The 22,643-nt window shown below is 35.9% G+C and overlaps 1 protein-coding gene across 6 annotated transcripts in view; it reads left to right on the forward strand.

Moving 5' to 3' along the window:
• The window catches only part of RPRD1B (regulation of nuclear pre-mRNA domain containing 1B), a 78,068-nt gene extending 61,206 nt beyond the window's left edge, over window positions 1-16,862 (forward strand). For 3 of the 6 annotated variants that reach the window (XM_074292714.1, XM_074292712.1, XM_074292713.1), the window contains one exon: window positions 2,539-2,953. Coding sequence is in view for 5 of the 6 variants with exons in the window: in XM_074292712.1 (XP_074148813.1) it covers window positions 2,539-2,688 (150 nt within the window). In the remaining variant the exon portion in view is untranslated. Of the gene's footprint in view, window positions 1-2,538; window positions 2,954-14,870; window positions 14,975-15,274; window positions 15,354-16,725 lie in introns of those variants that run through there. The other 3 variants (XM_074292708.1, XM_074292709.1, XM_074292710.1) reach the window with 2 other exon arrangements.
• The last annotated feature ends 5,781 nt before the right edge of the window (window positions 16,863-22,643 follow it).

The raw sequence follows: 22,643 nt of genomic DNA on the forward strand, positions 1-22,643 counted from the left end.
GTAACAAAACTACTGAATTTTATGGGGGGGAAAGGGGAAAAATTGCATTATGTCATAAGAATATCAGTTTGAGTTCATCTATTTTCTCAAATGTATTTGCTTATATTTCTCTACTTGTTTAAGTCCTAACACAAATATGTATTTTTAAAAGGAGATCTGTATTTCCATATGACTGTTAAAACCTTATTATTCTCTATCTTTTTTTTTTTCCCTGAGGCAATTGAGGTTAAATAACTTGCCCAGGGTCACACAGGAAGTGTTAAGTGTCTGAGCTTAGATTTGAACTCAGGTCCTCCTGACTTCTGGGCTGGTATCTACTATACCAATTAGATGCCCCTACTGAACCTAATTATTCTTAAACAATAATTTAAACTATGACATTCACAGATAGGGTTTTTTTTTTTTTAAGTTTATGCAGATTTTATAAAGGATAGTTCTCAATGACTCATTATCCTTTCCTGTTTGGGCCCCATCTAGTTAGCTCATGTTGCCCTTGAAACTAATGAACATTTAACCAGGTTGGAAGGGAAGGTAAAGAATTCATCAGGTCTTAGAAATGGTCTTATTTGGGAGGATTGCTATTAGCCTAGTTTGAACTAGTTATATGACACTGGGTAAATCATTTTTCCTGTGTGTAAAAATAAATGGGTCCGTCTAATAACAAGACCTGTCTACAGATGGAATGGGCTGCCTCACTGAGGTAATAGGGTTCCTATTTTTGTACTGTCTTCACCAGAGAATGTTGTAAAAGCACGTTTAGGTTTCTTCCAAGTAAAATTTTTGTGATTCTGTGACAAGTGGGCTGTAAGATTTCTTCCAGCTTCAGTAGTCTGAACAATGCATTTACCTTTCTACCTTTGGTCCTGTCATTTTGCTACTTCATAGGATCATATATTTGCCTCAAGAAGGACCTTAGAGATATTCAGCACTTTCATTTTACAGATGAGAAAATTAAGGTCTAGAGAGATTGAATAATGATATACAAGTACTAATTGTGACTGGGATTTGAATCCAGACTTTCTTACTCCAGATCTCACTCTTTCCAGAGAGTTCCAGAGAGCAAAAGTCATTTGTGTTGAAGTAAATGAGGAAGGTGGCTTTCAGCTGTTTTGTGTAGTTAAGGGTTTAAGATTTTATCAGAAGACCAGATCTGGCTAGGGGATCTGCAAACAATTTTTACTGGTTTATATAGTAGATTGAAGTTACCTGATTGTCCATTGTTCATTTGAAGACTTTAGATAGTGGCACCTCCTTTACCTCCTGAGGCTGCTCATTCCACTTAAGAATAGTCCTTGTTCTTGGGAAGCTCTTTTTTCTGTTGAACCTACATCTCTGTGCATCATCTACTCTCTCTTTACCTATTCTCATCTATTAGTCTTAGATGTACCTTTTTAGTCAAAACTGGTCTATTTCTAATCTCTTGTTCTATATAAGAGTCTTCTAAATATTTGAAACTGAGATTTTAAGTTTCCTGACTTCAGTCTTAATGATCTTCCTATTGTGTCATATTGAACCTCCAGCCCATCCCCCAAATCCTTTCCTTATCCATCTGTTTTCTTTTTCCATCCATTCCCTTTCCTATTTTTAGTTTATAGCAGAAGAATCTAAGAATGAGTGGGCACATATTATGAGTCCCCAGCTGGGTGTCGGGTAAGCAGGCCCCTTTACTCTGGTCTTTGCCCACTAAATCAATAAATTTGGGCCTTTGAGAGAGAGGGATGGTGGATAGAGGGAGAGAAAGATGTGCATGCCCAGTGCTATGCATGGTATTTACTCTTGGGGGATATGAATAAAAGGTACTATACAGAGAAGGTTGACACATATAAACATTTTAATAGTGAATAATAGCTTATAATCAAGTATTCAGTAGTTCATTGCATAAGTATAGTGGAATTCCAGAAAGGAAAAAAATCCTTAGGAATTCAAGTAACTGGAGAATCTATCTGGACCAGGTAAGTCTTAATTAGGCTCAGCAAAGGAACAAAGTGGGAAATAGTATAATCTGGCAAAGAAAGGAATGGGAGATGAGAGAGCAGCCTATCAGGAGCAGAGAGTGAATGCTGAAAAAGAATAAGTAATGTAATTGGATTAGAAAGTTAAAACTATACCGAGTAGACCCTTAGATTCTAGGGTGGGGAAGTATGAGCTTTTACTTGGCAAGCTGTTGTAGATATTTGAGTCAATAAAAACATGACAATAAAGAATGACAGAATGAAAGGAATACTGAAGGTGGGTTTTCTAATAATATTGAGGGTGGATTAAAGAAAGGGAAAAGCTAGAACTTCTATACCTGGGAAGCTCTGGTAATTATGCAGATGTGGTATGGTATTGTGGTGGTGGAATAGATCTTGTTTCTGCAGTTGTGTTTGAATAGTAAGATTTCTCTACTTGATTTTTGAGATTAGATGGACAATTGAGAGGTGGTGAGATTTGAGGGTGGGAGAACACATATGCATGTATGTGGAAGTGAGTGGTTGAGTGAATTATCAAGCAATTTAGTAGCTATATTAACAGAATTAATCCTTTTTGTTTCCTTAGGAGTATAAGCAGAAGCTTGCTCGGGTAACCCAAGTGCGCAAGGAGCTGAAGTCACACATACAGAGCCTTCCAGACCTGTCGCTGCTTCCTAATGTTACAGGTGGCTTGGCCCCCCTGCCCTCTGCTGGTGACCTGTTTTCAACTGACTAGGACACATGGCCTGCTCTCAGATTCCCATTTGTGCCAGCAGAAGAGGACTCTAGCAGGGACTGGAAATTGTCTTCCAGTGATTGGTTATTTTCCTCCTAGACCACTCCCTCTATTTAGGAAGGAACTATAGACTCCCAAGAGCTCTGTGCACTCTTACTGCTTGTACAGTTTCTCATGTTGAGGGGAAGAGTGAGAGTGTGCATTAAGCAGGAGTGGGCATGGAGGCCAAATTTGATTATAAAATAGACACATTTTGAAAGAAAAACCTTTTTTTTCTCTCACATTTTCATGCTCAAATTGTTTTTCAGTTCTTAGCTCTTGTTTGCCCCAAGAAGTCATGAAAATCATGTACACATCAGGAAGGCTTTTTAAAAAAAATTTAAATTCATCACTACATCATTTTCTTAAGAAAGCAGCCTTTTGTTTCTGAATTGGTTTTGTCCAGGTTAGCTCAGGGTTTCACATACTTAAAGAGTAGCTTTAGCAGGGCATCAACCCATCCTAAAGGAAAAACTAGGGATCTGCAGAGCAGCCTGGGGTCTGAGCAGTTTATCAGATCTTATAGTTCTTTTTCTTACACCTGTGAGTATGTATATGAAAATGTTAGGCACATTTTATTACAAATGAATTAGAGACTGAATATAGCAATGAAATCAATAGCCAATTCAGAAGAATGCTACTGCAGCAAACTTAATAAGAATCACAAGTTACATAAGCATGAGTTAAAGTTGTCAGTTTCAACCCCAAGCCCCACATATGCCATTTTTATTGATTGCATTTATCTGCACTTTGCCTTTGTATCACATTAATATAACAGCTTCCTGGAAATCTATTTCACACTCATTTTTTTAACCCGTCAGTATGGGGGAATGCACCAGTGATGTTCCAAAGATAAAAACTAGCTGACTTCACATGACAAAATATGCTGAGAATGTGGACCCTGGGATGTGTATAGCTTTAGTACATCACCTTTTTTCTTTTTTTCCTTTTTTTTAAAAAAATTTTTTTTTGAGGTGGAGATATTCTGTCTGAAATGAAGGGTTGTCCACTATATGGGTAATTAGCTTAATCAAAGGGCACACATTTCAGTGTCTAAATTTGAAGTCTCTTTCATATATTACATGCACACACACACACAAAACTCTGCATGTTTGTGAATCTATTGATCTATGCCTATATGTGTATCTGTGTGTATGTGAATATATACACAAAAATGATACGCTGAACTTTGCATCAGATATGACCGAATAGCTGATTGTGAGGGGGAAATATGAGTTTTTTTAAACTCAAGTTTTAATTCCATTATCATGCCAGCCAATAGCTATAACTATCTGATGTGTTTAGGTGCAATTTTTATATTGCTTTTAGTAACAAGTAGTCCTGCTGGCAAATTGTAAACCATTCCAATCTGCAGATTTTAAAAAAACAAAAAACAAAAAAAAAAAAAAACAAGCCATCAGAAATGGCAGAAAACAATTTGTCCTAATAATGTAATAGGAATTGTATACTGACACTTAAGTATTATTACAAAAGAGGGATAAGTAGTAGGGAACCTCTATATCTTTAAGATGCTGTTTGAGAAACACAACTTAGACACCCTACTGATTTAATAATGGAAAGCTCTTTTTATGTCCTGTGTGTCTAACTCATGGGATATTTTCGTTGGATGAAACTTCCATTTTCCATGACTTTTAGAGCAGTAAAAGCATATAAGGCATTTGATTGAACTGTATAACTTGTCATCTGTATTCTTTTAACTTTAAAATTTTGAATGGCAACCATATGCTTGCTTATTGGTGCTTCCTATCAGACTGTCATTGAATTTTTTTCCTTTTCATATTTGTTTAACTTGCAACTCTAAAATTTCTCTTTCTGTAGCTTTGGGGGCAATTGACCTTAACAGAAATACTACAAGGTAGATTCCTCTGCTATTGACACTGTATGTTGTCCTCTTTGTGCATTGTCATAGCAAAAAAATATCAGATTGCCCACACAGATGTTTGCTTTTGAGCAAACACATCTTGAACATATTCTTGTGCTTTTGCCAAAAAAAAAAAAATCCCCACCAGCCACAAAGCAACCCCAAAGAGACCTAGTTTTTGCCCTGATCAGCTAGATCAGCTAAAAATGTATAGCACAATGGATTTTTTGCCCATGGCCAGATTTTATTTTACCAGCAATTGACTATATGATTATTACAGGAAAAGATAAACACCAAGACCTTTATCAATTATGTAAACAAATGAGTGTTGGGATAGCCAGACTGTTAATTTGGGCAAACTTTCTGTGAGAAAGTTGGAAGTTTATTTTTTAATAGAAATATTTCCAATTTTTTTCTTTTTCTTTCTCTTTCCCTGATTACTCTTCTTCCACCCTGCCCCATCTCATATTATTCATTTGTTTCATTAATTTACATGAAGTCTTCTGTGTGTGTATGTGTGTGGTGATTTTTTTTTTTTTATTTGTTTGTTTGGCTTTTTGTTTTTGGTTTTGTTTTGTTTTGTTTTGTTTTGTTTTTTGTTTTTTGTTTTGTTTTTTGGTGGATTTTTTCCCCAAAGGAATTCTATGGACCTTAAGGGATCTTCTTGAGGTCAGATTTTTCCAAGGTTGTCTTTTTTTTTTTTTTTTTTTTTTTTTAAAGAATATTTTTAAAGCTTAAATTTGTATATTAATTTAGGACTTTATTTAGAAGTATAGGCTGCCTTTTGTGGTAGCAGTATATTCTGAAATGTCTCTCATAGATATATATTTTTGAATAAAGAGGGTGTTGTTGAATGACCATGTGTTGCCTTTTTTCCACTGCCCTACCTCCCACAGAGGAGTTTGGCTTTTGTTTTTAAGGAATGTGATTAGTAATCACCTATAGAGACTGTGCCTATACTGAATCCTGTCTCTGAAGAGCTTTTATAGCTGTTAGTGGCTCATAAATACTTGGCACTCAGCTAGTGATTTTTGTTATTTTCCAAGGGCTTAATTAGCTTTGATTAGTCTGTCCACACAATACCCAAGAGAGGCACCTTCATAGTTTAGATTTGCTATAAAAAAGTAGAAACTTTACAGAGAGAAGTGAAATGACTCCCCCCTCGCTCCCCAGTATCTAGAAGCAAGCCTAAGGCCCATTAAAACCCTGATTCCAACTCTAGTTCCCACAATACATCTCCTAGAGGTTATTTAGAATTTCTCATGTAGAGAACACTTCTTTGTACCAATATAAGTAGGATTGCAAAGGAATTTGCAAGCCCTAGAGTTGTTTCCCTGTCTTTCATCTCCCTTACCCACAAAAATATTTTGTTTTCTTTTTGCACTATGACCTTGGCTTTTACCTTTAGTGATGTCCTGTTTGGATGGCATCACTGGATATGACTTTCTAAACCTTAGCAAAAACATGCGTTCAAAATAGCTTGATTGCTTTTGAAGGGCCTTTGTTAGGATTGCCTCGGCCTTTCTGCTAAGAGAGATGAATATGCTTCAAGCTGTATATTCTGTACTTATACTTCTTCATTATGAGGTATCTTGATGTGAAGTTATCACGGGTTAGGTAGGTTCTGTGGATGGTCAAACATAACTTCACGTGACTTAAGTGACTCTAAGTTTAGTCTAGGAATGGAATGCAGAGAATTTATTGCCAGCAGATCGACTACTACAAGACATGACTGTTAACAGAATCTTGTTCACACATGAAGGTTTCCTACAAGCTGTAATTTAAACATGTCTCATATTTCATGTTCAGTTCAGTTCTTCACTACCTAATAATGATTAGCATTTAAAGCTATAAAAGTTTCAAAAATTTTCATTCTTTAAAATGGAACCATGTAAGAGTCCATGAATCTGTTAAATTGTGGAGGCAGACTTATGGTGTAGATTAGGAAACTAAGGTTCAAATCCTAGCTCTGCCATCAACTCATTGGAAAGCAAGGATCCCTTTAGAATATTAGTTTTTAAAATTTAGGGTAGGAGTAGATAGTCTCTAAGTCCCTTTCAGCTGTAAATATATGAATTTATAACAGATATGTATTTTTCTTTTGCATAGTAGTTTAAGCCACTGTCTCACTGAACAATGTTAGGTTAAATCACTATCCTTCTCTGAGTCTGTTTTGCCATCTGTACAATGAGGGGCGCTTGAACTAGAAGATCTTTGAGGTCCATTTCAACTCTGACATTTTAGGAATTATTAGCTTATGGAGTCTTGCATTGATTCTGAGGAGTGTAGGATTATGGTTTTGGTAATTTTGCCATTGTGAGAATGTGCGTATGGGTGTGCATATGTGTGAAATCCTCAAAAGAATAAGAACTAAGAGGTTGTGTATTAAACATTTGGCTCCTTGACTCCATGTAGAATATAGATTTGCCTGGAGAAATTAATCTGCAGAAAAGGTAAGTTCTAAGTAGGGGGGAGGGGGGACAACCAGATACTTCATCCTTTGGTCACTAGCAATCTATATATAATTTATTGGAATCCTTGAACCCAAGTTTTTGTTCTCTATCTTGTTCTTTCTTGATGTATTTCATTTCTTACCACCAGTACCACCTCTGTAGAATTCTTTGTTTAGAAATCATTCTTCCACTCTAAAGCTCAGATTAAATTAAAAATCCATTATTTTCATACCATTGATTGCAGCTGATCTCCTGACATCATAATGTTTGGGGGGGGAACCATACAACTTAATATTGAACCTAAAAATCAACTCATTTTATTTTTAGGCTTCATGAGGTCTAAAATTATCTTTTCACTCATGGTTTAGCAAACACTGAAATTAGCAGGATGCTAAGAGGGTTTTTCCCCTTGAGAGAATCTAGCTACTAACTGTGGTATAGTGGAAGAGGATTTGAGATCAGAGCAACCTGGGTTTGAATCTTAGCAGACCTACTCACAACCTGGTTGAGCTTAAGCATTTCTCTGGGCCTTACTTTCTTCAACTGTAAAATGAGAAAGTTGGACGAGGTATTCTCCAAGACCCTTTACAGCTCCAAACCTAATCCTAAAAATACTGGCAGAATGATCTACTTATGGGAAATAGTTTTTATTGATTAAGCTAGCACCCAGATTGTGATAGTTGCATTGATATTGTTGCCCTTAAATAGTTATATCCACTTACATGTTGATATTATGGATATAATAATTTGTTTAGACACTAAAATTTACACATGCTAAAATTACTTTAGGACTGTTGCTCTATTAATTTTTCATCCACTGTACTATTTTTTGTTCCTTAAAGGAAAAAAATTTTATTTTGGGAAGAGCTATATTTTGCTAGTAGTTCAGTGAATTCCTGATTTGCATTCCAAAATCGGGATGTTTTTCATAGTATTCCTTGGTCATAGGTTCTGACTGAAGAAAGAGTTGCTTGGCCTTTCACAGAGAGTTTCAGGTGTGAAGTATTAAGATGTGAAATTTAGACATAGTTGTGATCTCCAAACCCAGTTTCATTCAATGATCCCGAATTACTTTTATTCAGGATAAAAGCTGTTTAAGGTCCTTCACCTCTGTATGAGGTGATTATTATTCCAGTATTTTGGGTTTGAGGATTTTTGTTCAATGCCTTGCTATAGAAGCAGAAAATAGCATACCAGAGCTTTTCCTCCCTAAATCTTACAAAATTTTAACTGAGAGGAGACTTGATCAATCTCAGCTCTGCTACTGATTTATTCTGGAGCACTAAGTTAAAAATATTTAAATGTTTTAACTAGTTTCTTCATTTGTTAATGAAAGAGCTAGATTGGATTACTTAACTTAAAAAAAATTAAATCATGCTATACTTGGATTTCATCAGGTTATTTGAAAAGTAAAAGAGGGATTAATCTTGTACTAGAGAATGGAACTAGGAGCAACATGTGGAAGTTAGAGAGAGGAAGATTTCTATTCCATAAAAAACAGCATTCTAATAAAATTGTCCCAAAATGGAATGGTTTACCTCAAAAAATTAGTGAGTTCCCCAATATTAGAGAGTTATACATAGTTGACTATTTGCTAAGAATGATATAGAAAGGATTCCTTCTCAGATAAGAAATGAGTGCAGGCCTTCTGAGTTCCTTTTCTACTCTAAAAGTTCATGAACTTTGGGATCCTTCCTAATACATGCATATAAATACATACAACATGTCAATGCATATTTTAAAAACTCCAAAGTTATTTACCAAGTACTTCAAGAAATGCAAGATTTTAGTTCTCTTTATGAAATGGAAATTTGTAAAATCCATGAATTACTCTTTTCCCTTTTACTGTGTATGTATGAATCTGCAAATATTCATATAACTTAGGTATTGAGCAGTTAAGAATAAAGATAAGTCTTATGTAGTCCAAAGAAAGATCATTTAAAGTGAGAATATATGATGTCCATTCAAATTTTGTGACTTTCCTATTGCAGTATGGCATGGTGAATAGAGTTAGCCCATGGGATCAGGAAAAATCCAACTTTCTGTTTTATTTATGATAAATACTGAATATGTGCCCCTAGATAAGTAATTTAACATCTTTCAGTGCCTCAGGCAATTTACCAAGATTATAAATTGCCGAGCATCATTATTGATAGAAGCTCCTTAAGTGAGATTTCTATCAATGAAATCACTGTTTCAGTGGGGGAGGGAAATACCATAAAGTGAGACTGAATTATAATCAATGAATTAATCATCAGCACTTAGCAAGGTTTTCAGCTCTTTAGTATAGGAATAGGCATCATCCACTAATTATAATTTTAAGAATTGGAAGGGACTTGGAGAGCATTTTATTCAGTCCCCTAGTTTTATAGTGATCTAGAGACACTTTAATTCTCTGATTCCACAAAGAACAGATTTGTTTTGTAATGAAAATCAATCATAGAAAGGGCACTGTGTATGATGTTTGAAGACATTTGGGTTTGAGTTCTGACTCTTGTCACTAACTCTGTGACTCAGATAACCCAGACTACTTAATATTTCTTGGCTTCAGTTTTTTTCCTAGACTATAAAATGATGGGATTTGATTAGATGTTTGTTTTTTTTTTTTCTCCAAGATTCCTTCAGTGCTAACACCTGTTACTTAAAGAAAAGGATATCTATAGTAAAATCATACTGATTTCAACTGAATGAAGGTAGATCAGTCTAGTTGAAACTGTAGACAAATTTAAAAACAAAGATTTTTATCAGTTTCAGATTTAGAGGCTGCCTAATAGAGACAAAAGAATTCCAGTGCATGCTGAGTCACATAAAAGTTGCCTAATCTCTGAGCTTATGGTTTTTTTTTTGTCTCTACATTGGGAATAACAACCACTGTATGTCATTGATCATCAGATATTGCCTAATCCAACTTTTACATTTTAAAGATGAGGAAGCTGAGATCAAGGCTAAGCAATTTGTCCTCAAGGGGTATGCAAAGCTTTGACCTCAAGAGTAGATGCCAAGTTACAATTTTAGTGCCCTAAAATCAATGACTTTAGAATTGAGAACTGGCAAGAAACTGAAATCACCTTATCCAAAACTCATCATATAGAGAGGTGATTTAAAGTTAGGCTTTTTTTTTTTTTGAGTCACTTAGAACCTCAGTGTTTTCACCCCCCCACCCCCCCAAGTAAGGGGCTAGACTAGATGACTAAATTCCTTTCTAGCTAACTTCTATGAGAATAATACTAGCAGATTTCTTCAGAATAAAACAGTCTTGACAGGTTATGAGGTTCCTTGAAACCACTCTGGGGGTAGATAAGAAAATTATTTCATTTTACAGATGAGATGGCAAAACAGAGAGGTTGATAGATAGAAAGGTCACATCAAGAACATGTTAAAGTAGTATCCAATACTGCTTTCTTGAGCAAAGGTTCATTGTTCTTATGATATGAGTAGGCCCAGGTATTTGGTATGCAAGTGCTTCAATATAGTTATATATGTGTTATTAGACCATAGTAGTGAGAAACAGGATAACTTTGTTGCCAAATAAAGCTCTTGGGGTATCAGATCTAGTAAAGGAAGATAATCATTTAATTAACACATTAGTTGTCTACTATTGTGTTTGAGTTTTCTATAACTGCACACTCCCTGTAGTCTAGCTTATCTAATTGGTTGGCTTGACCAAACCTTTCCTTAGATAGCAATACCAAACTGTAACTATCAGTGAATGTTCTAGAAAGAAAATTTTAAAAAAATATGATAGATTTATAGTCCCTTTGAGCTTGGTATCCTGGTGTTCATGGTTGACCAAAGACTTGCACAAAGGCCTAGATGATGGGTCAGGACCAGGAAAGGATGAAATTAGAGACTTAGACATTTTAAGGATGCATTACCTTCTCTGGGCCTCCTAATCCGTTTAGCCCTGAGCTAAGCCAAAAGGTAGTATCTGTTAAATTATCCAATATAATTTGCACTAAAGTTGGTAATGATAGTTTAGCCTATAGATGAGAAAACATGGTAAATGATAGATAGAGAAAGTTATGGTTGCTATCTTTAAGTATCTAAAAGATTTAGAATAAAGAGGAATGAGGCATGTTGTTTGACCCCAGACATAAGAACCAGGACTAGTTAACAAGTAGGCAGGCAGATCTTGGCTTAGTATACTAATAAACATTTATGTCTGAGGCAATTTTGTAGTAGAAAAAATGCAAGTCAGGAAATAAGAGTCACAACTCTGCCACTAATTAGCTGTATGATTTAACCTCTAGCCTAGATTTTCTATCTGTAAGATGAAAGAATTGGACTAGAACTTTAATATCCCTGGAATTCAGTGGTCTTGATTTAATGCTTTAAAATGATAAGATCTTTTTCCTCAAAACGGGCCCCATCACATAGATGATTATTAATATATTATCCCAATTTTACAAATAAGGAAATGGCTGCTCTTAGAAATTAAGTAGCTTGCTTATAGCCACACATTAAGTATTCCATAGAGGCTGAATTTGACCCCAGATTTTCTGGTTTTGTGTTTAATCGGCTTCTTTATTAACATTGGCTCCTGTTTCTTTAGCACTTTATGGTTTAGAAAGTATTTTCCTACAATTCATTGTCACTGGAAGATAGTCAAATAGCACACAGATTGTCATCTATATCTGCAGAGATTACTGCATTTGGAGGGAAGTTAGATTAACCTCCAAGGAAGGATTTGTAAACCATTGTGTTGTAGACCTTTGGGGCAGTCTGAAACCTATGGACCCCTTCTCAGAATAAAAATATTTTAATCATAAAATAAGATTATTAAAGAAATCAATTATATTGAGAGATCAAAAATCAAGTTGATAGACTGAAAGTTAAGAATCTGTTATGGTTTCTTCCAGATGTCCAGGTGTAGAACTTTTTGCTCCTCATTTTATATTTTCCAGAATGTTGTTCAATGCCTGGGTGTCTAGATATTCTTAAAAAAAAAAAAAAAAAAAAAAAAAATTTATATATATTTATATATCCCCAGAAAAAACTTTTTTGCCAGGAATGTAATAAGGGCTAAATTAAAACAAACATTAAATTAGGAGAAAAAGAATTCAGAATAGTTAGTGAGTGAAGACTTGATTTCATTCTGTTCCCCATTTTGTTTGCAAGGAAGTATTTTTCCCAACTTTTGTGAAAAGATGAGGCATTGTGATAAGCTAAACTTGGAGCCAGGAAGATGGGGTTTCAAGCCTCTCCTGATACATTCTTGGCTGTAGGACTCTGGAGAATCACTTAATCCTATGATTACAATAGTAGACTGAGTTTCTTCAACCCAAGCCCTTAAAATCTCAGGCCCAGTCTTTACCCATAGCCCTTGGGTGCTTAAAAAGGCCCAAAGGGAAACTATAATAGTTAAAAGGTTCTGTAGTAACTTCTGAGTTTTAGATAGACTCCTTTTTTCTCATGTTAATTAACTTTTAGTCTCTTTGTTACTAGAAAGAAGTTGGACTGAGAAATTGAACACTTGGTTTCAGGCTCTGGCTCTATTCCTCATTTGCTGTGTGACCTTTAATAATTCATTTCCCTTCCTTAGATTTCTATCAGGGAGAAAAATTCCTGCTGCCTCATTTATAACATTTTTTTTTTTTAAGGGTCAGTTGAGCATATGAGTATAGTGATACACACACACACAAATAAAGTGTTATGGAAATTGTTTTTCATTGGAACATGTTGGACATATATAAGTATATGTTATGTGGCTATTCTGGCTAATTGATAATTAGCCATAAAACTCTTTGTTTTTCCATCCTGTTGAAAGTCTAAAATATTTGAATCCAATTTCCTGCCTTAGAAAATAGTTTGGGCTGACCATAATTAGATTTTCTTCTAGAAAATGATTTTGCAAAGCATCCTATTTGAACCAAGCTTGAACTCTTTCAGAATTATTTTTTTAAAATGAATGTCTGTTATGAGCATGTTTTCTTGTTTGTTAGTTACTCCTAAATACAGAGCATAGAACCAATACTGCTATTTATTTGGATTCCTGGATGTTTGGTTTAGTAGGCTATGGTGATATGTATAGTTCTCTATTAGAATATTGGTATCCTTATTATATTAGATATTTTAGAAAGAACGCTGGACTTGTAAACAGAGAACCTGATTTTGAATCCTGAGTCTGCTACTTACTAGACCTATGTGATCTTGGGCAAGTTTTTCCCTTTTTGGGCCTCAATTTTCTCATGTATAACTGAGGATATTAAACTAGAGAGCACTGTGATGTAATGGAAATAGTGCTTCGATGAGGAGATAACGAAATTTAAATTTTATTCAATGCATGACTATAAGTAGATCATTTAAGTTCTCAGTTTTCTTATTTTTAAAATGGGGATAATAATGCCTTTACTACCTGTCTTTTGGGGTTTTCTGGCAAGGATCAAGTGAAAGAAAGAATATACAACCTTAAAGTGATACAGATATCATCTAATATGATTGTTATTTTAATTCTCCATTCCTTTCCATCTGACTCCTATGATCTTATAGATGAGGAAACTCAGACTCAGAAAGGTGATGTGTTTGCCCAGTATTCCACAGTGAATAAAATGGTGGAGGATGATCAGAACCTCAGTCTATTGACCTTTCTTCAGGATACTTTATACTGTTTGCTGTCTTTGTTATAGGGGCTTCTTCTGATATTTTGTATGTATGTCCTTTAATGGGATTTAGGAACAATAAAAACTATCTGCAAATGGCTTTTTGAAAATATGCTAATTAGAAACTAAATATATAGGCACAGGGTGGGGATGATGTGATTTGACAAGTTCATCTAAAAAAGAGCTGAGAAGCTTCATGGACCATAATATGAGCCAATCTGGTGAGACAGGAAGAAAGAAGGAAATAAAGAAAAAGCTAACACTGTCTTGGGGTTAATGGAGAGTGTCTAGAATAGGAGATAACTTAGTCCCGTTGTCCTCAGGTCAGACCACATATGGAATACTGTGTTCACTAGTGGGTGCTGAATTTTAGGAAGGACATAAAGATGTTTAGAAGAGAACAATTGGGATAGTAAGGAGACCAAAGACCCTGTCATACAAGTATCATTTGAAATAACTGGAGATGTTTAGCTTAGAGAAGAAACTCCTTGGGGATGGTGGGGTGGTATGACAGCATGTAAAGGAAGAAAAGGGAATTGACTTTAGAGGAAGGAATTAAAAGCAGTAAGTGGAAATTTCAGAAAAGTCTATCTTAAGTTCAGTGTCCAGAAGGGGCCATTGGCTCCTCTCAAGGTTTAACTCAAATGCTGCCTCCTGTAAAAGACTTTTCTCACTATTGTCAGAGCCTCCTATTGAAATTATTATGTAGGGTAGCCCCAAAATATTCATGCAGTTTTAGGCTTTAGTAGTTTAAAACAGCATATGGTTTTGGGGGAACTTTATTTTTATTTTGTATACCTTGTATAGTTACTTCTCAGGGTATGTATTTTTTCCCTATAAAAATGTGAGCTGCTTCTGGGCAGAGAATAGGTTGTTTTTTTTTTTGTTTTTTTTTTTTTAAATTTAGCTTCAGGGCCTACCATAGTATCTGGCATATAGTAGGAAGATGCTTAGTAAATGCTTCATAAACTTAATTGAATAAGCAATTAGAGCTGTCCAAAAAATAGAATGGGCTGCCCTGGAATATAGTGAAGATAGTGGTATCTCTTTAAGCAAAAATTGGATTACCCCTTGTCAAGGATGTAGAGGATTTCCTGTTCAGGTATAGGTTGGGCTAGAGGCCTTCTGAGGTTACTTTCAACCTTAAGATTCTGTGAAAACTTAGGTTGCTTGCTTTACCCAATAATGCCCAATATGTTCTTGTTTCAGATCCTGAAACAGATGAAAAGTTGGCTACCTTAAAGAAGACCAGCTGGCGAGGGGAGCTGGAGTCCTTTCAACTGTGAGGAGGAAGTTCAATCAGCCTTTGAAATGTACTTAAAGATAGGTCTGATAGAAACAAAATTGTTAATGTTTAAAAATGAAGAATGCTACAGTCAAACCCTTCCTGAAGTGAGGGCTTTAGGAAGACCCTGGATAAGCAGATGCTCCCAGGAGGTGCATTGTAAACCTTTCCTATTTCTCTGGCATAGTTTGTGAAGCCCTTGTGATGATGATCGCTGTCAGGGAGAGGGTCCGGGCCTTTTGGGGAAAATGAACATTCCCAAGGACTGCCAGACCTCAGGGGCCTATCGACCAGTTCCACAATCTCATTTTGGTATTTCCCTTTTCAGCTTCAAAGGGCCTTTCCAGAGCAGGGCCACTCTAGTGGCTAAGAACCCAGAGACATCTGGATATTATTCCGATTGACCTGTAAGTCTGTGAATCTATTCCCAGTAGTTTATTTCTTGTCTCTCCATGCCGGAACAGAGAGAGCTTTAAGAACAGGGTTGGTGGAAGTTTATTAAGCAGTCAGGGGGGAAAAAAAGTGACTATATCCCTTGTTATGACACAGATTGAGATAGGTTTTGCATCAAATCAAAGAACATTGGATTTTGAAGACTACTGACTAGCCAAGTGACCTTAATCCAAGTCACTTTTCCTTCCTGGGCCTCAAGTTTCCTCATCTATTAAATGAAGGAGCCTGATGATTGATCTCTCCCTTCAAGCTCTAAATCCTACAAAATACTCCAGGTCTCTTTCCCCTTTCTTCCTACACTAGCTTAACACTGTAGAGAGATATGCATAGTATATAACAGAAGGCCCCAAAAGGTAGATATGATCTACCAGGTGATCTTGAACCTGCTAATGTTCCTACTCTTCCCTTTTAAAGGGTTGGGATTCTCAACAGATTGGGGAACTCAGCCTTTGTCACTGACTTCTATCCCAAGTTCATCAAAAAATTGCAATCTTAGCCCATTTTTCTCCTCCCCAAAAGTGATGAGAGTCATAGTCTCATATTAGAAGTCATTCAGTCCAAATCTCTTCTATGATATCCCTGACAAGGGGTCATTCCTCCTCCACCTTCAGTGTTGGGGAAGGTCCTACCAGGGTAGTCTGTCCTCTTAGTGGACATCTCTTATTTTTAGAACACTACTGAGGACGTCTGTTCTAGTGCCATCCCAGCATTCACAAACAAGGAATCTGAGGTTCAGACAGGGTGACTTTCCCCAAGATCACACAACTAGATAGTGATGGACAAATTAGAAATGTGTTAGTGATGTATAAAGATACATTAGACTTTAAATAAGGAGAATTGGATTCCATTTAGTCCTAGGATTGAGCTCATTGCTGTGACCTTTGTATCTGACCATCATCCAGCCCAAAGCTTTGGAGGCTTTTTGACACTAAAGCAATTACTCTTGGTGGGGGGGGAATCAAAAAATGGATTATTCAGTGAAAATCAAGAGTGGTAGCCTCATTTTAAAAGGAAACATAAGCATGTCCCATCTAACATCAGGGTACAAGAGGAAACTTGCTAATGTTGATAAGGTACCAGTTTCTTAAAACCAAGAAAACCTTCTGTTTGAAAGACATTAGATTGATTTGCAGTTTTATCTCTACTGTGTACTGGTGGCACAGGGAAACTTATAATGAAATAGCTCCAAAATGCATCCAGGATCAGTTCGTCAGAAAGCTATCAAGTGGCCCTAAGCCTTCCCATCTTCAGAGATGCCTGTGAAAATCCTCCTCAAGGAAGCCCTTCTGAATTCTGAGTCTGATGAGGGTGCTCCTTCTCCTTCAGGTTTGTTGCTGTAAAAAGTCAGGCAGAAATTATGAAGAAGGAAGATAATCACTTCTTACTCTACGGATCAGGTATATTTCACACAAGGTAAGAAAGATAAGGATGTCAGAGCTGGGATGAGAAATTTGCAAGCCCAGGGCAGGGTTCAAAAATTAGGCCATTTTCTTCCCCCATTTGAAAATTTTATTCCCTGGGTGTGACTATTCTTCCAAGACTTTAAACTTTCACTTTAATGCAAGTGGTTAACTTTATCACAAAGTCAGTCCCTGAGAACCCTAGCAAATGAAATTTTTTGGCATTAAAAACTTGCATTTGTAAAGTTCTATTAAAAGTGCCACTCCTTGTGTCCCTCCCTAAGTTGCATCCTAGACAACTTCTCCTTTGCCTGGCCCTAGTGTCATCATTTAAGACAAAGATAGTTATAGGTCTTTAGCACTTTAAGGTTTACAAAGCTCTTGACCATCATAATCCTGTGAGGTAGATAGTCTAAGGATCATAATGCCCACTTTACAGATGAGGAAACCTGAGGCTCAGTGAGGGGAAGTGGCATAAAGTATATTATGATATTGTATAATATTAAATACAATTTTATGTATTGTTTACTCTGCTTGGTTTCATTGATTTTATTATATGCTTTAGAAAGCTTTATATACCATGCGGATATAATACTTAAAGTTGATTAAGTATGGTGTTTTGTGGTTATTTATATTAAAAATTAAATGTCAAGAGTATAAATGTCTTTTGGACTCTAGTAGCTCACACTCATATAGCCTGTTGTGGTTACAAAGCACTTTACATCCATTTCCTCATTAGATCCTTAGAAAGATCTGTGAGGGAAGTAATACAGAGATTATTGCCCCTGCTTTACAGGTGAGAAAACTGAGGCTCAAGTTTTTTACTCATCCTTTATACACTATAAAGATTTCTAAGAGAAGTGAGCCCAGCCAGCAGCCACTGACTCCCAGTCCCTGAAATTATTTATTATTCTAGAGATTGAGGCTCAAAGGTAGAATAGCTTGTCCAAAGTTGAATAGCAAGTATATGACTTAGTGGGCACCAGGTCTTCTTTCTTGCCATCCAGAGCTCTTTCTGTCGCACCACACTGCTTCTAATGCTATTATTCCCTTGAAGGGAAAACCAGTCTACTTAATAGAACATTTTTTTCACGAGTGCAGTTAATAGCATTTAGTATTGTAAGTGGAAACAGCATGTTTTCAAAATCTGCTAAGTGTTGTTTTTTTTCATGGCTCCACTCACTAAATGGATTAGGATTCCCATGACCTCTGACACAGGTGCACCTGCAAGAATAGGGGAAAATTTGGGATTGCCGCAAATGCAGCCAATGCTGACTTTGTAACGTCACATTGTTTCTTGTGTATACACTGCCCTTATAGCTCAATGCATAAGTTTTCACCAGAAAAATACACAAAACAGAATAATATAAATATTTAAGTCATAGGGAAAGTCACTCAGATAACCTGACTCCTAGGAGGCTTTCTAAGTGTTGAGTGGGTTCTTATTTGGCTCTTTTGCTTGTTCTTTTACTCAGCTTTAAAATCACAATATAAGGCCCACATTAATAAAACATGACCCCAACACCTACAGTATCTCTGCTTTTCTAAGCTACCTGTAGGCAACTTTAAGAGGCTGGTGCCCTTGTTAAGGCTGTTGTCTTCATCTAATCACTTGCCATACATTTGCATTTGGAGTAACTGTGATACAGGATGTAGTTTAGGAATAAGAAGGAATAAATGTATGTTATTTCAGATGCTATTACAAATGGAAAGGCAGAGTCTGCCCTTTATATCATTTAAAAGAAGAACATTCAATTTGCCTTTCATTTCCAGTAACAGACTTTTTCTTTACTCTTTAAGAAATTAAAAGCCTGAGTGTCAGAAGACTTGATTCAAGCCTCAAGAGTCTTTAATCTCTGACATATAATAGTCATGTCACTTTAGGCAGATCATTTCACTTGTTTGGTCTGGGTTTTGTAATCTGTAAAATGGGAACAATAAAACTTGCTCTGCCTTAAGGGATAAATTATACACATTGAACAGGGAGTAAGTCTGGTATTGTTGAAAGAATTCTGGATTTGGAATCAGAAAGCCCTTGATTTAAGTGCTAGCTCTGCGCTCTGCTCCTTATGAACTGTGGGACTGAGCAGGTCACTCCTTTGAGCCTCAGTTAATATCACTTTGAGAAGAGTGGACCTCAGCTTGACTTCTGGCTTCATCACCAACTGGGTGCTCTGGGGCAAATCACCTCATTACCTGGGTTTCTTTTCTTCCTTTATAAAATGAGGGTTTGGGAATTAATTTATCTGAAGTTCCTTCCAAATCTAAAATCCTTTGATACTGTGCATGAATACTTGGCATTGCCCACCTCACAAGCTACTGGTAACAAAAGCACTTTGTAAACTACAGAGTGCTATAGAAAAGTGAGCTACTATCATCATTATCATCATTACATGATTAAGATGTGAGAAAAAGATGAGTAAGTATGTAAAATGCTTTGTAGAATGTAAGGTCCTTGATGGTAAGGACTGTGCTGCTTTTATCTTTGTCTAGCACAGTATCTTTTAGAAAATGGATGATTTATAAATGTTTTTGTTTGTTTGTAAACCTTATAGCACTATATAGATGTCAGCTGCTATTGTTATTAATAAATGTGAAAGCACTTTGGAAACCATAAAGCGCTTTACAATATAAAATGGTTAAAAGTTTAAGACCTACCAAAGATTTTCAGAGAGTCCCCATGCATCCCAATGAGTGTCTCTATTTAAATAATCTTATTTGTAAAATCATGTTACTTGGAAGAGACTGCCAAGATGAGTCATGTCCTACACGCTTATATAGATGTAAATCTCAGTAGCGTCAGACCCCTGTCCTATAACTCAGCACCACTTAGATCACATCCAGGCTAACTGACCAAGGGTTAACCACCTGCAGAAAACAGTAAGCAAGAGCAATGGGCCTGTGGATTTTGATTAGCCCACCACTTTAAAAAAGCTAATTCTTCCTGATTGATGGACAAGTTATTACAGAGTTATTTGGAGTCTCATCACTGGAGTGCCAACAATTTGGATGATTTCCCTCAGCTGCTTCAATCTTCCTTCACCTCCTGTCAGCAAAGAACATGATCCAACCAAATAGTCCCCTGGATTGATGGATTCATTATCAGCATTCCCCAACCCCTTCTCCTGTGATGGACAAGTTTCTCTGGCCTCTGAAGAGGTATATTCTGGGAAGAGCAGAGTAGCCTTTAAAAAAAAAAAAAAAAAAAAAAAAAAAAAAGCATGATTGGGCAAAAAGAACTCCAGATTGGGAGTGAAGAGACTTGGTTTCTAGTCCCAGGTCTATCGTTTATTATGTGACTTTTCTAATCTTCATATCCTGCTTGGTAAGACAAGGAGAGTTAAGGGATTAGATTCTTTTTTAAAATCCTAGCTCCAGCATTTTGTGATTTTAAGTCCTTTTTTTCTTCTCTGTGCCTCACTTCATTTAAAATAAATATATTGATATAGGTGCTTTTTAAAGTTCCTGTAAATGTTGCTTTGTGGGCCTTTGTCCTGATTGTTGGTTGTCAAATCCTGGGTATGATAGTGTGAATTTGGGGTTAGAATTTATTCCTATTCTTTCTGTAGAAGTTAAAGCTCAGAGAAAAAAGGTGATACCCACAGTCAATTAGGTAGGAATAAAATTTACACAAATCTTCTGACTTCAGGTCTGGTATTTAGATCAAGAATAAGTGCAGAATCTGAAAGTTCAACAAACATACATTTAATTTTTTCAGATCCTTGGACTTTGGCAGTGAGAACACAAAGAAAGAATGAAAAATAGCAGTTTCCAACCTCAGAGAGTTCATAGGTTAATGGGTAGGATAAATCCTATATTTAAATCAATATCAATTAAGTTAGAATGTCAGACAAAGTAGAACTAATGTGATTTTAGGAAATTTTAAGGAAGGAGGGAAGGAGTGCTTTTAAAAAAAAAAAAAATCTTTTTTGAGGAACAAAGGACAGCTTCATGAAGGAAGTGGTACCTGAGTAGGATCTTGCATCAAAATGATACGTTAAAGAAATGGAAGGTTTGAACTTAAAGATTTATTCAGATTCTTAGGAATTGTGCATGGAGTCTATTCTGACCTTTCCTCTCCCCACAATCTAAAGTGCTCCTGGCTATCCTTAGTAAGAGTTGGTTTCAGAAGGAATGTAGACTGAAGTCCAAAGGAGTGGGTGTAGAAGAGGAAAGAAGAACCTATTGCCAGAAGAGAAAAAACATGATCTATACTTGGTAGGTGAATTGTTACATCCATCTACTATAAATGATTCCCTATTTATTTACAATAATAACAATAGTAATAATTAATAATAAATAATAATAATATAATAATAATAATAAATAATGTAAGGATTACAGATCTTCTCTTCATATAGGATCCAAAGTGGGAACTGCTCACTTTTCCCTTTCATATTCTTCATTATTGAGTTTTTTTTTTTTCCATAAAGTAGCCCAAAGGTAATTTGAATAACCCAATTGCCCTGAAGGAAGAGAAATCTGGGAAAGAGTGATCATATTCTTTCAGATGTTGAGGCATATTTAGGGGAAGTTAATATGAGTGAAATATAACAATCTCAATTAGGGAGAAACTGATGATATAGTCTCCCTCGATTGTCCCTAGATTTAGGGGTAAACAAAACTTTACTTAGTTTAAAAGGGAGGAAAGTAATAGATATACATGGCACCTTTGGAATTCCTTGGAGTGGGAGAGCAGAAGATGTAGCAAATGTATAGTGCAGGTAGACAGCAGAAGTCATAAGAAATGGAACAGAGGCAATAAACTCTGCCTTTGAAGGTCTTCTACAGACCTGAATAGTGTAACCAGAGATGCCTGGATAGAGCTGCAAAGGAAAGAGTAATTTGGTCCAAAAAACTTTCAGAGCAATGAATCAACAGAAAGATTCAAATCTTTTTCCCTTCTTCTCCAGCACCACCCAAGATATTTTTAGTGAAAAGGCAAGAGAGAATAAAAAGTAGTCAAACTCAGTAATCCTGTGTTTGATAAACTTGAGAATATAAATCACTTTAGGAAGAACTTGCTAAGAAAACAGAAAAGCAAGTTGAAATTAATTTTAGATTTTTGCTATGTGGTATAAGCTTAAAATGGGCATAATCTTAATATGAAAGGTTAATATGAAAGAAAAAATCAGATCAAATTTCTATTTTATAATTATACCTAAGGGAAAAAGTTCTTGACCCTACAAGAAAGGAAGGTGATCACAACAAAATTGATAAGTTATGTAAAATTTGAAAAACTCTTGACAAAATAAGGGGGAAGATTAAAAGTAGATTAAAATCTGTATCAGACTTGTTTGATTAAGCAAAACAAAATTTGGTGTCTCAGTTTCCTCATCTATAAAACGAGGGGGTTAGACTCAGTGTCCTCTAAGATCTCTTGTAGCACTGTCTGATAATTGAAAATTCATACAAATACATGACTGTGAGTCATTCCCAAGAATGAATAAGGATATGAATAAACAGTGCTTAGAATTGCAAACTCTTAATAACGGTAAGAGAAATGCAAATAAAAACAATTGAGATTTTCCCAACCCCAGCAATTTGGTAAAGATGACAAAAAATGGAAACAGATAATTTTGGAGGAATTCTAGAAACATTCCATAACACGTGGTGGAGTATGATTTTGATCCAACCATTCTGGAAAGCAATTGGAAACATGCTTTAAAAAAAAGGGGGGATTGGGGATAAAATATCCATACCATTTGGTCCAGGGATCTTACACTTTAGTATCTCAGAGAGGCTAAAGTCAAAAAATAAAGTGACATTTACACTAGGATATTGATAACAGCATTTTTTGAGATTGCAAAGAATGGAAAATTTTAGGTGCCCACTAGTTGAAGA

This window comes from Sminthopsis crassicaudata, chromosome 2 (assembly GCF_048593235.1).
Source record: "Sminthopsis crassicaudata isolate SCR6 chromosome 2, ASM4859323v1, whole genome shotgun sequence".
NCBI lineage: Eukaryota > Metazoa > Chordata > Mammalia > Dasyuromorphia > Dasyuridae > Sminthopsis > Sminthopsis crassicaudata.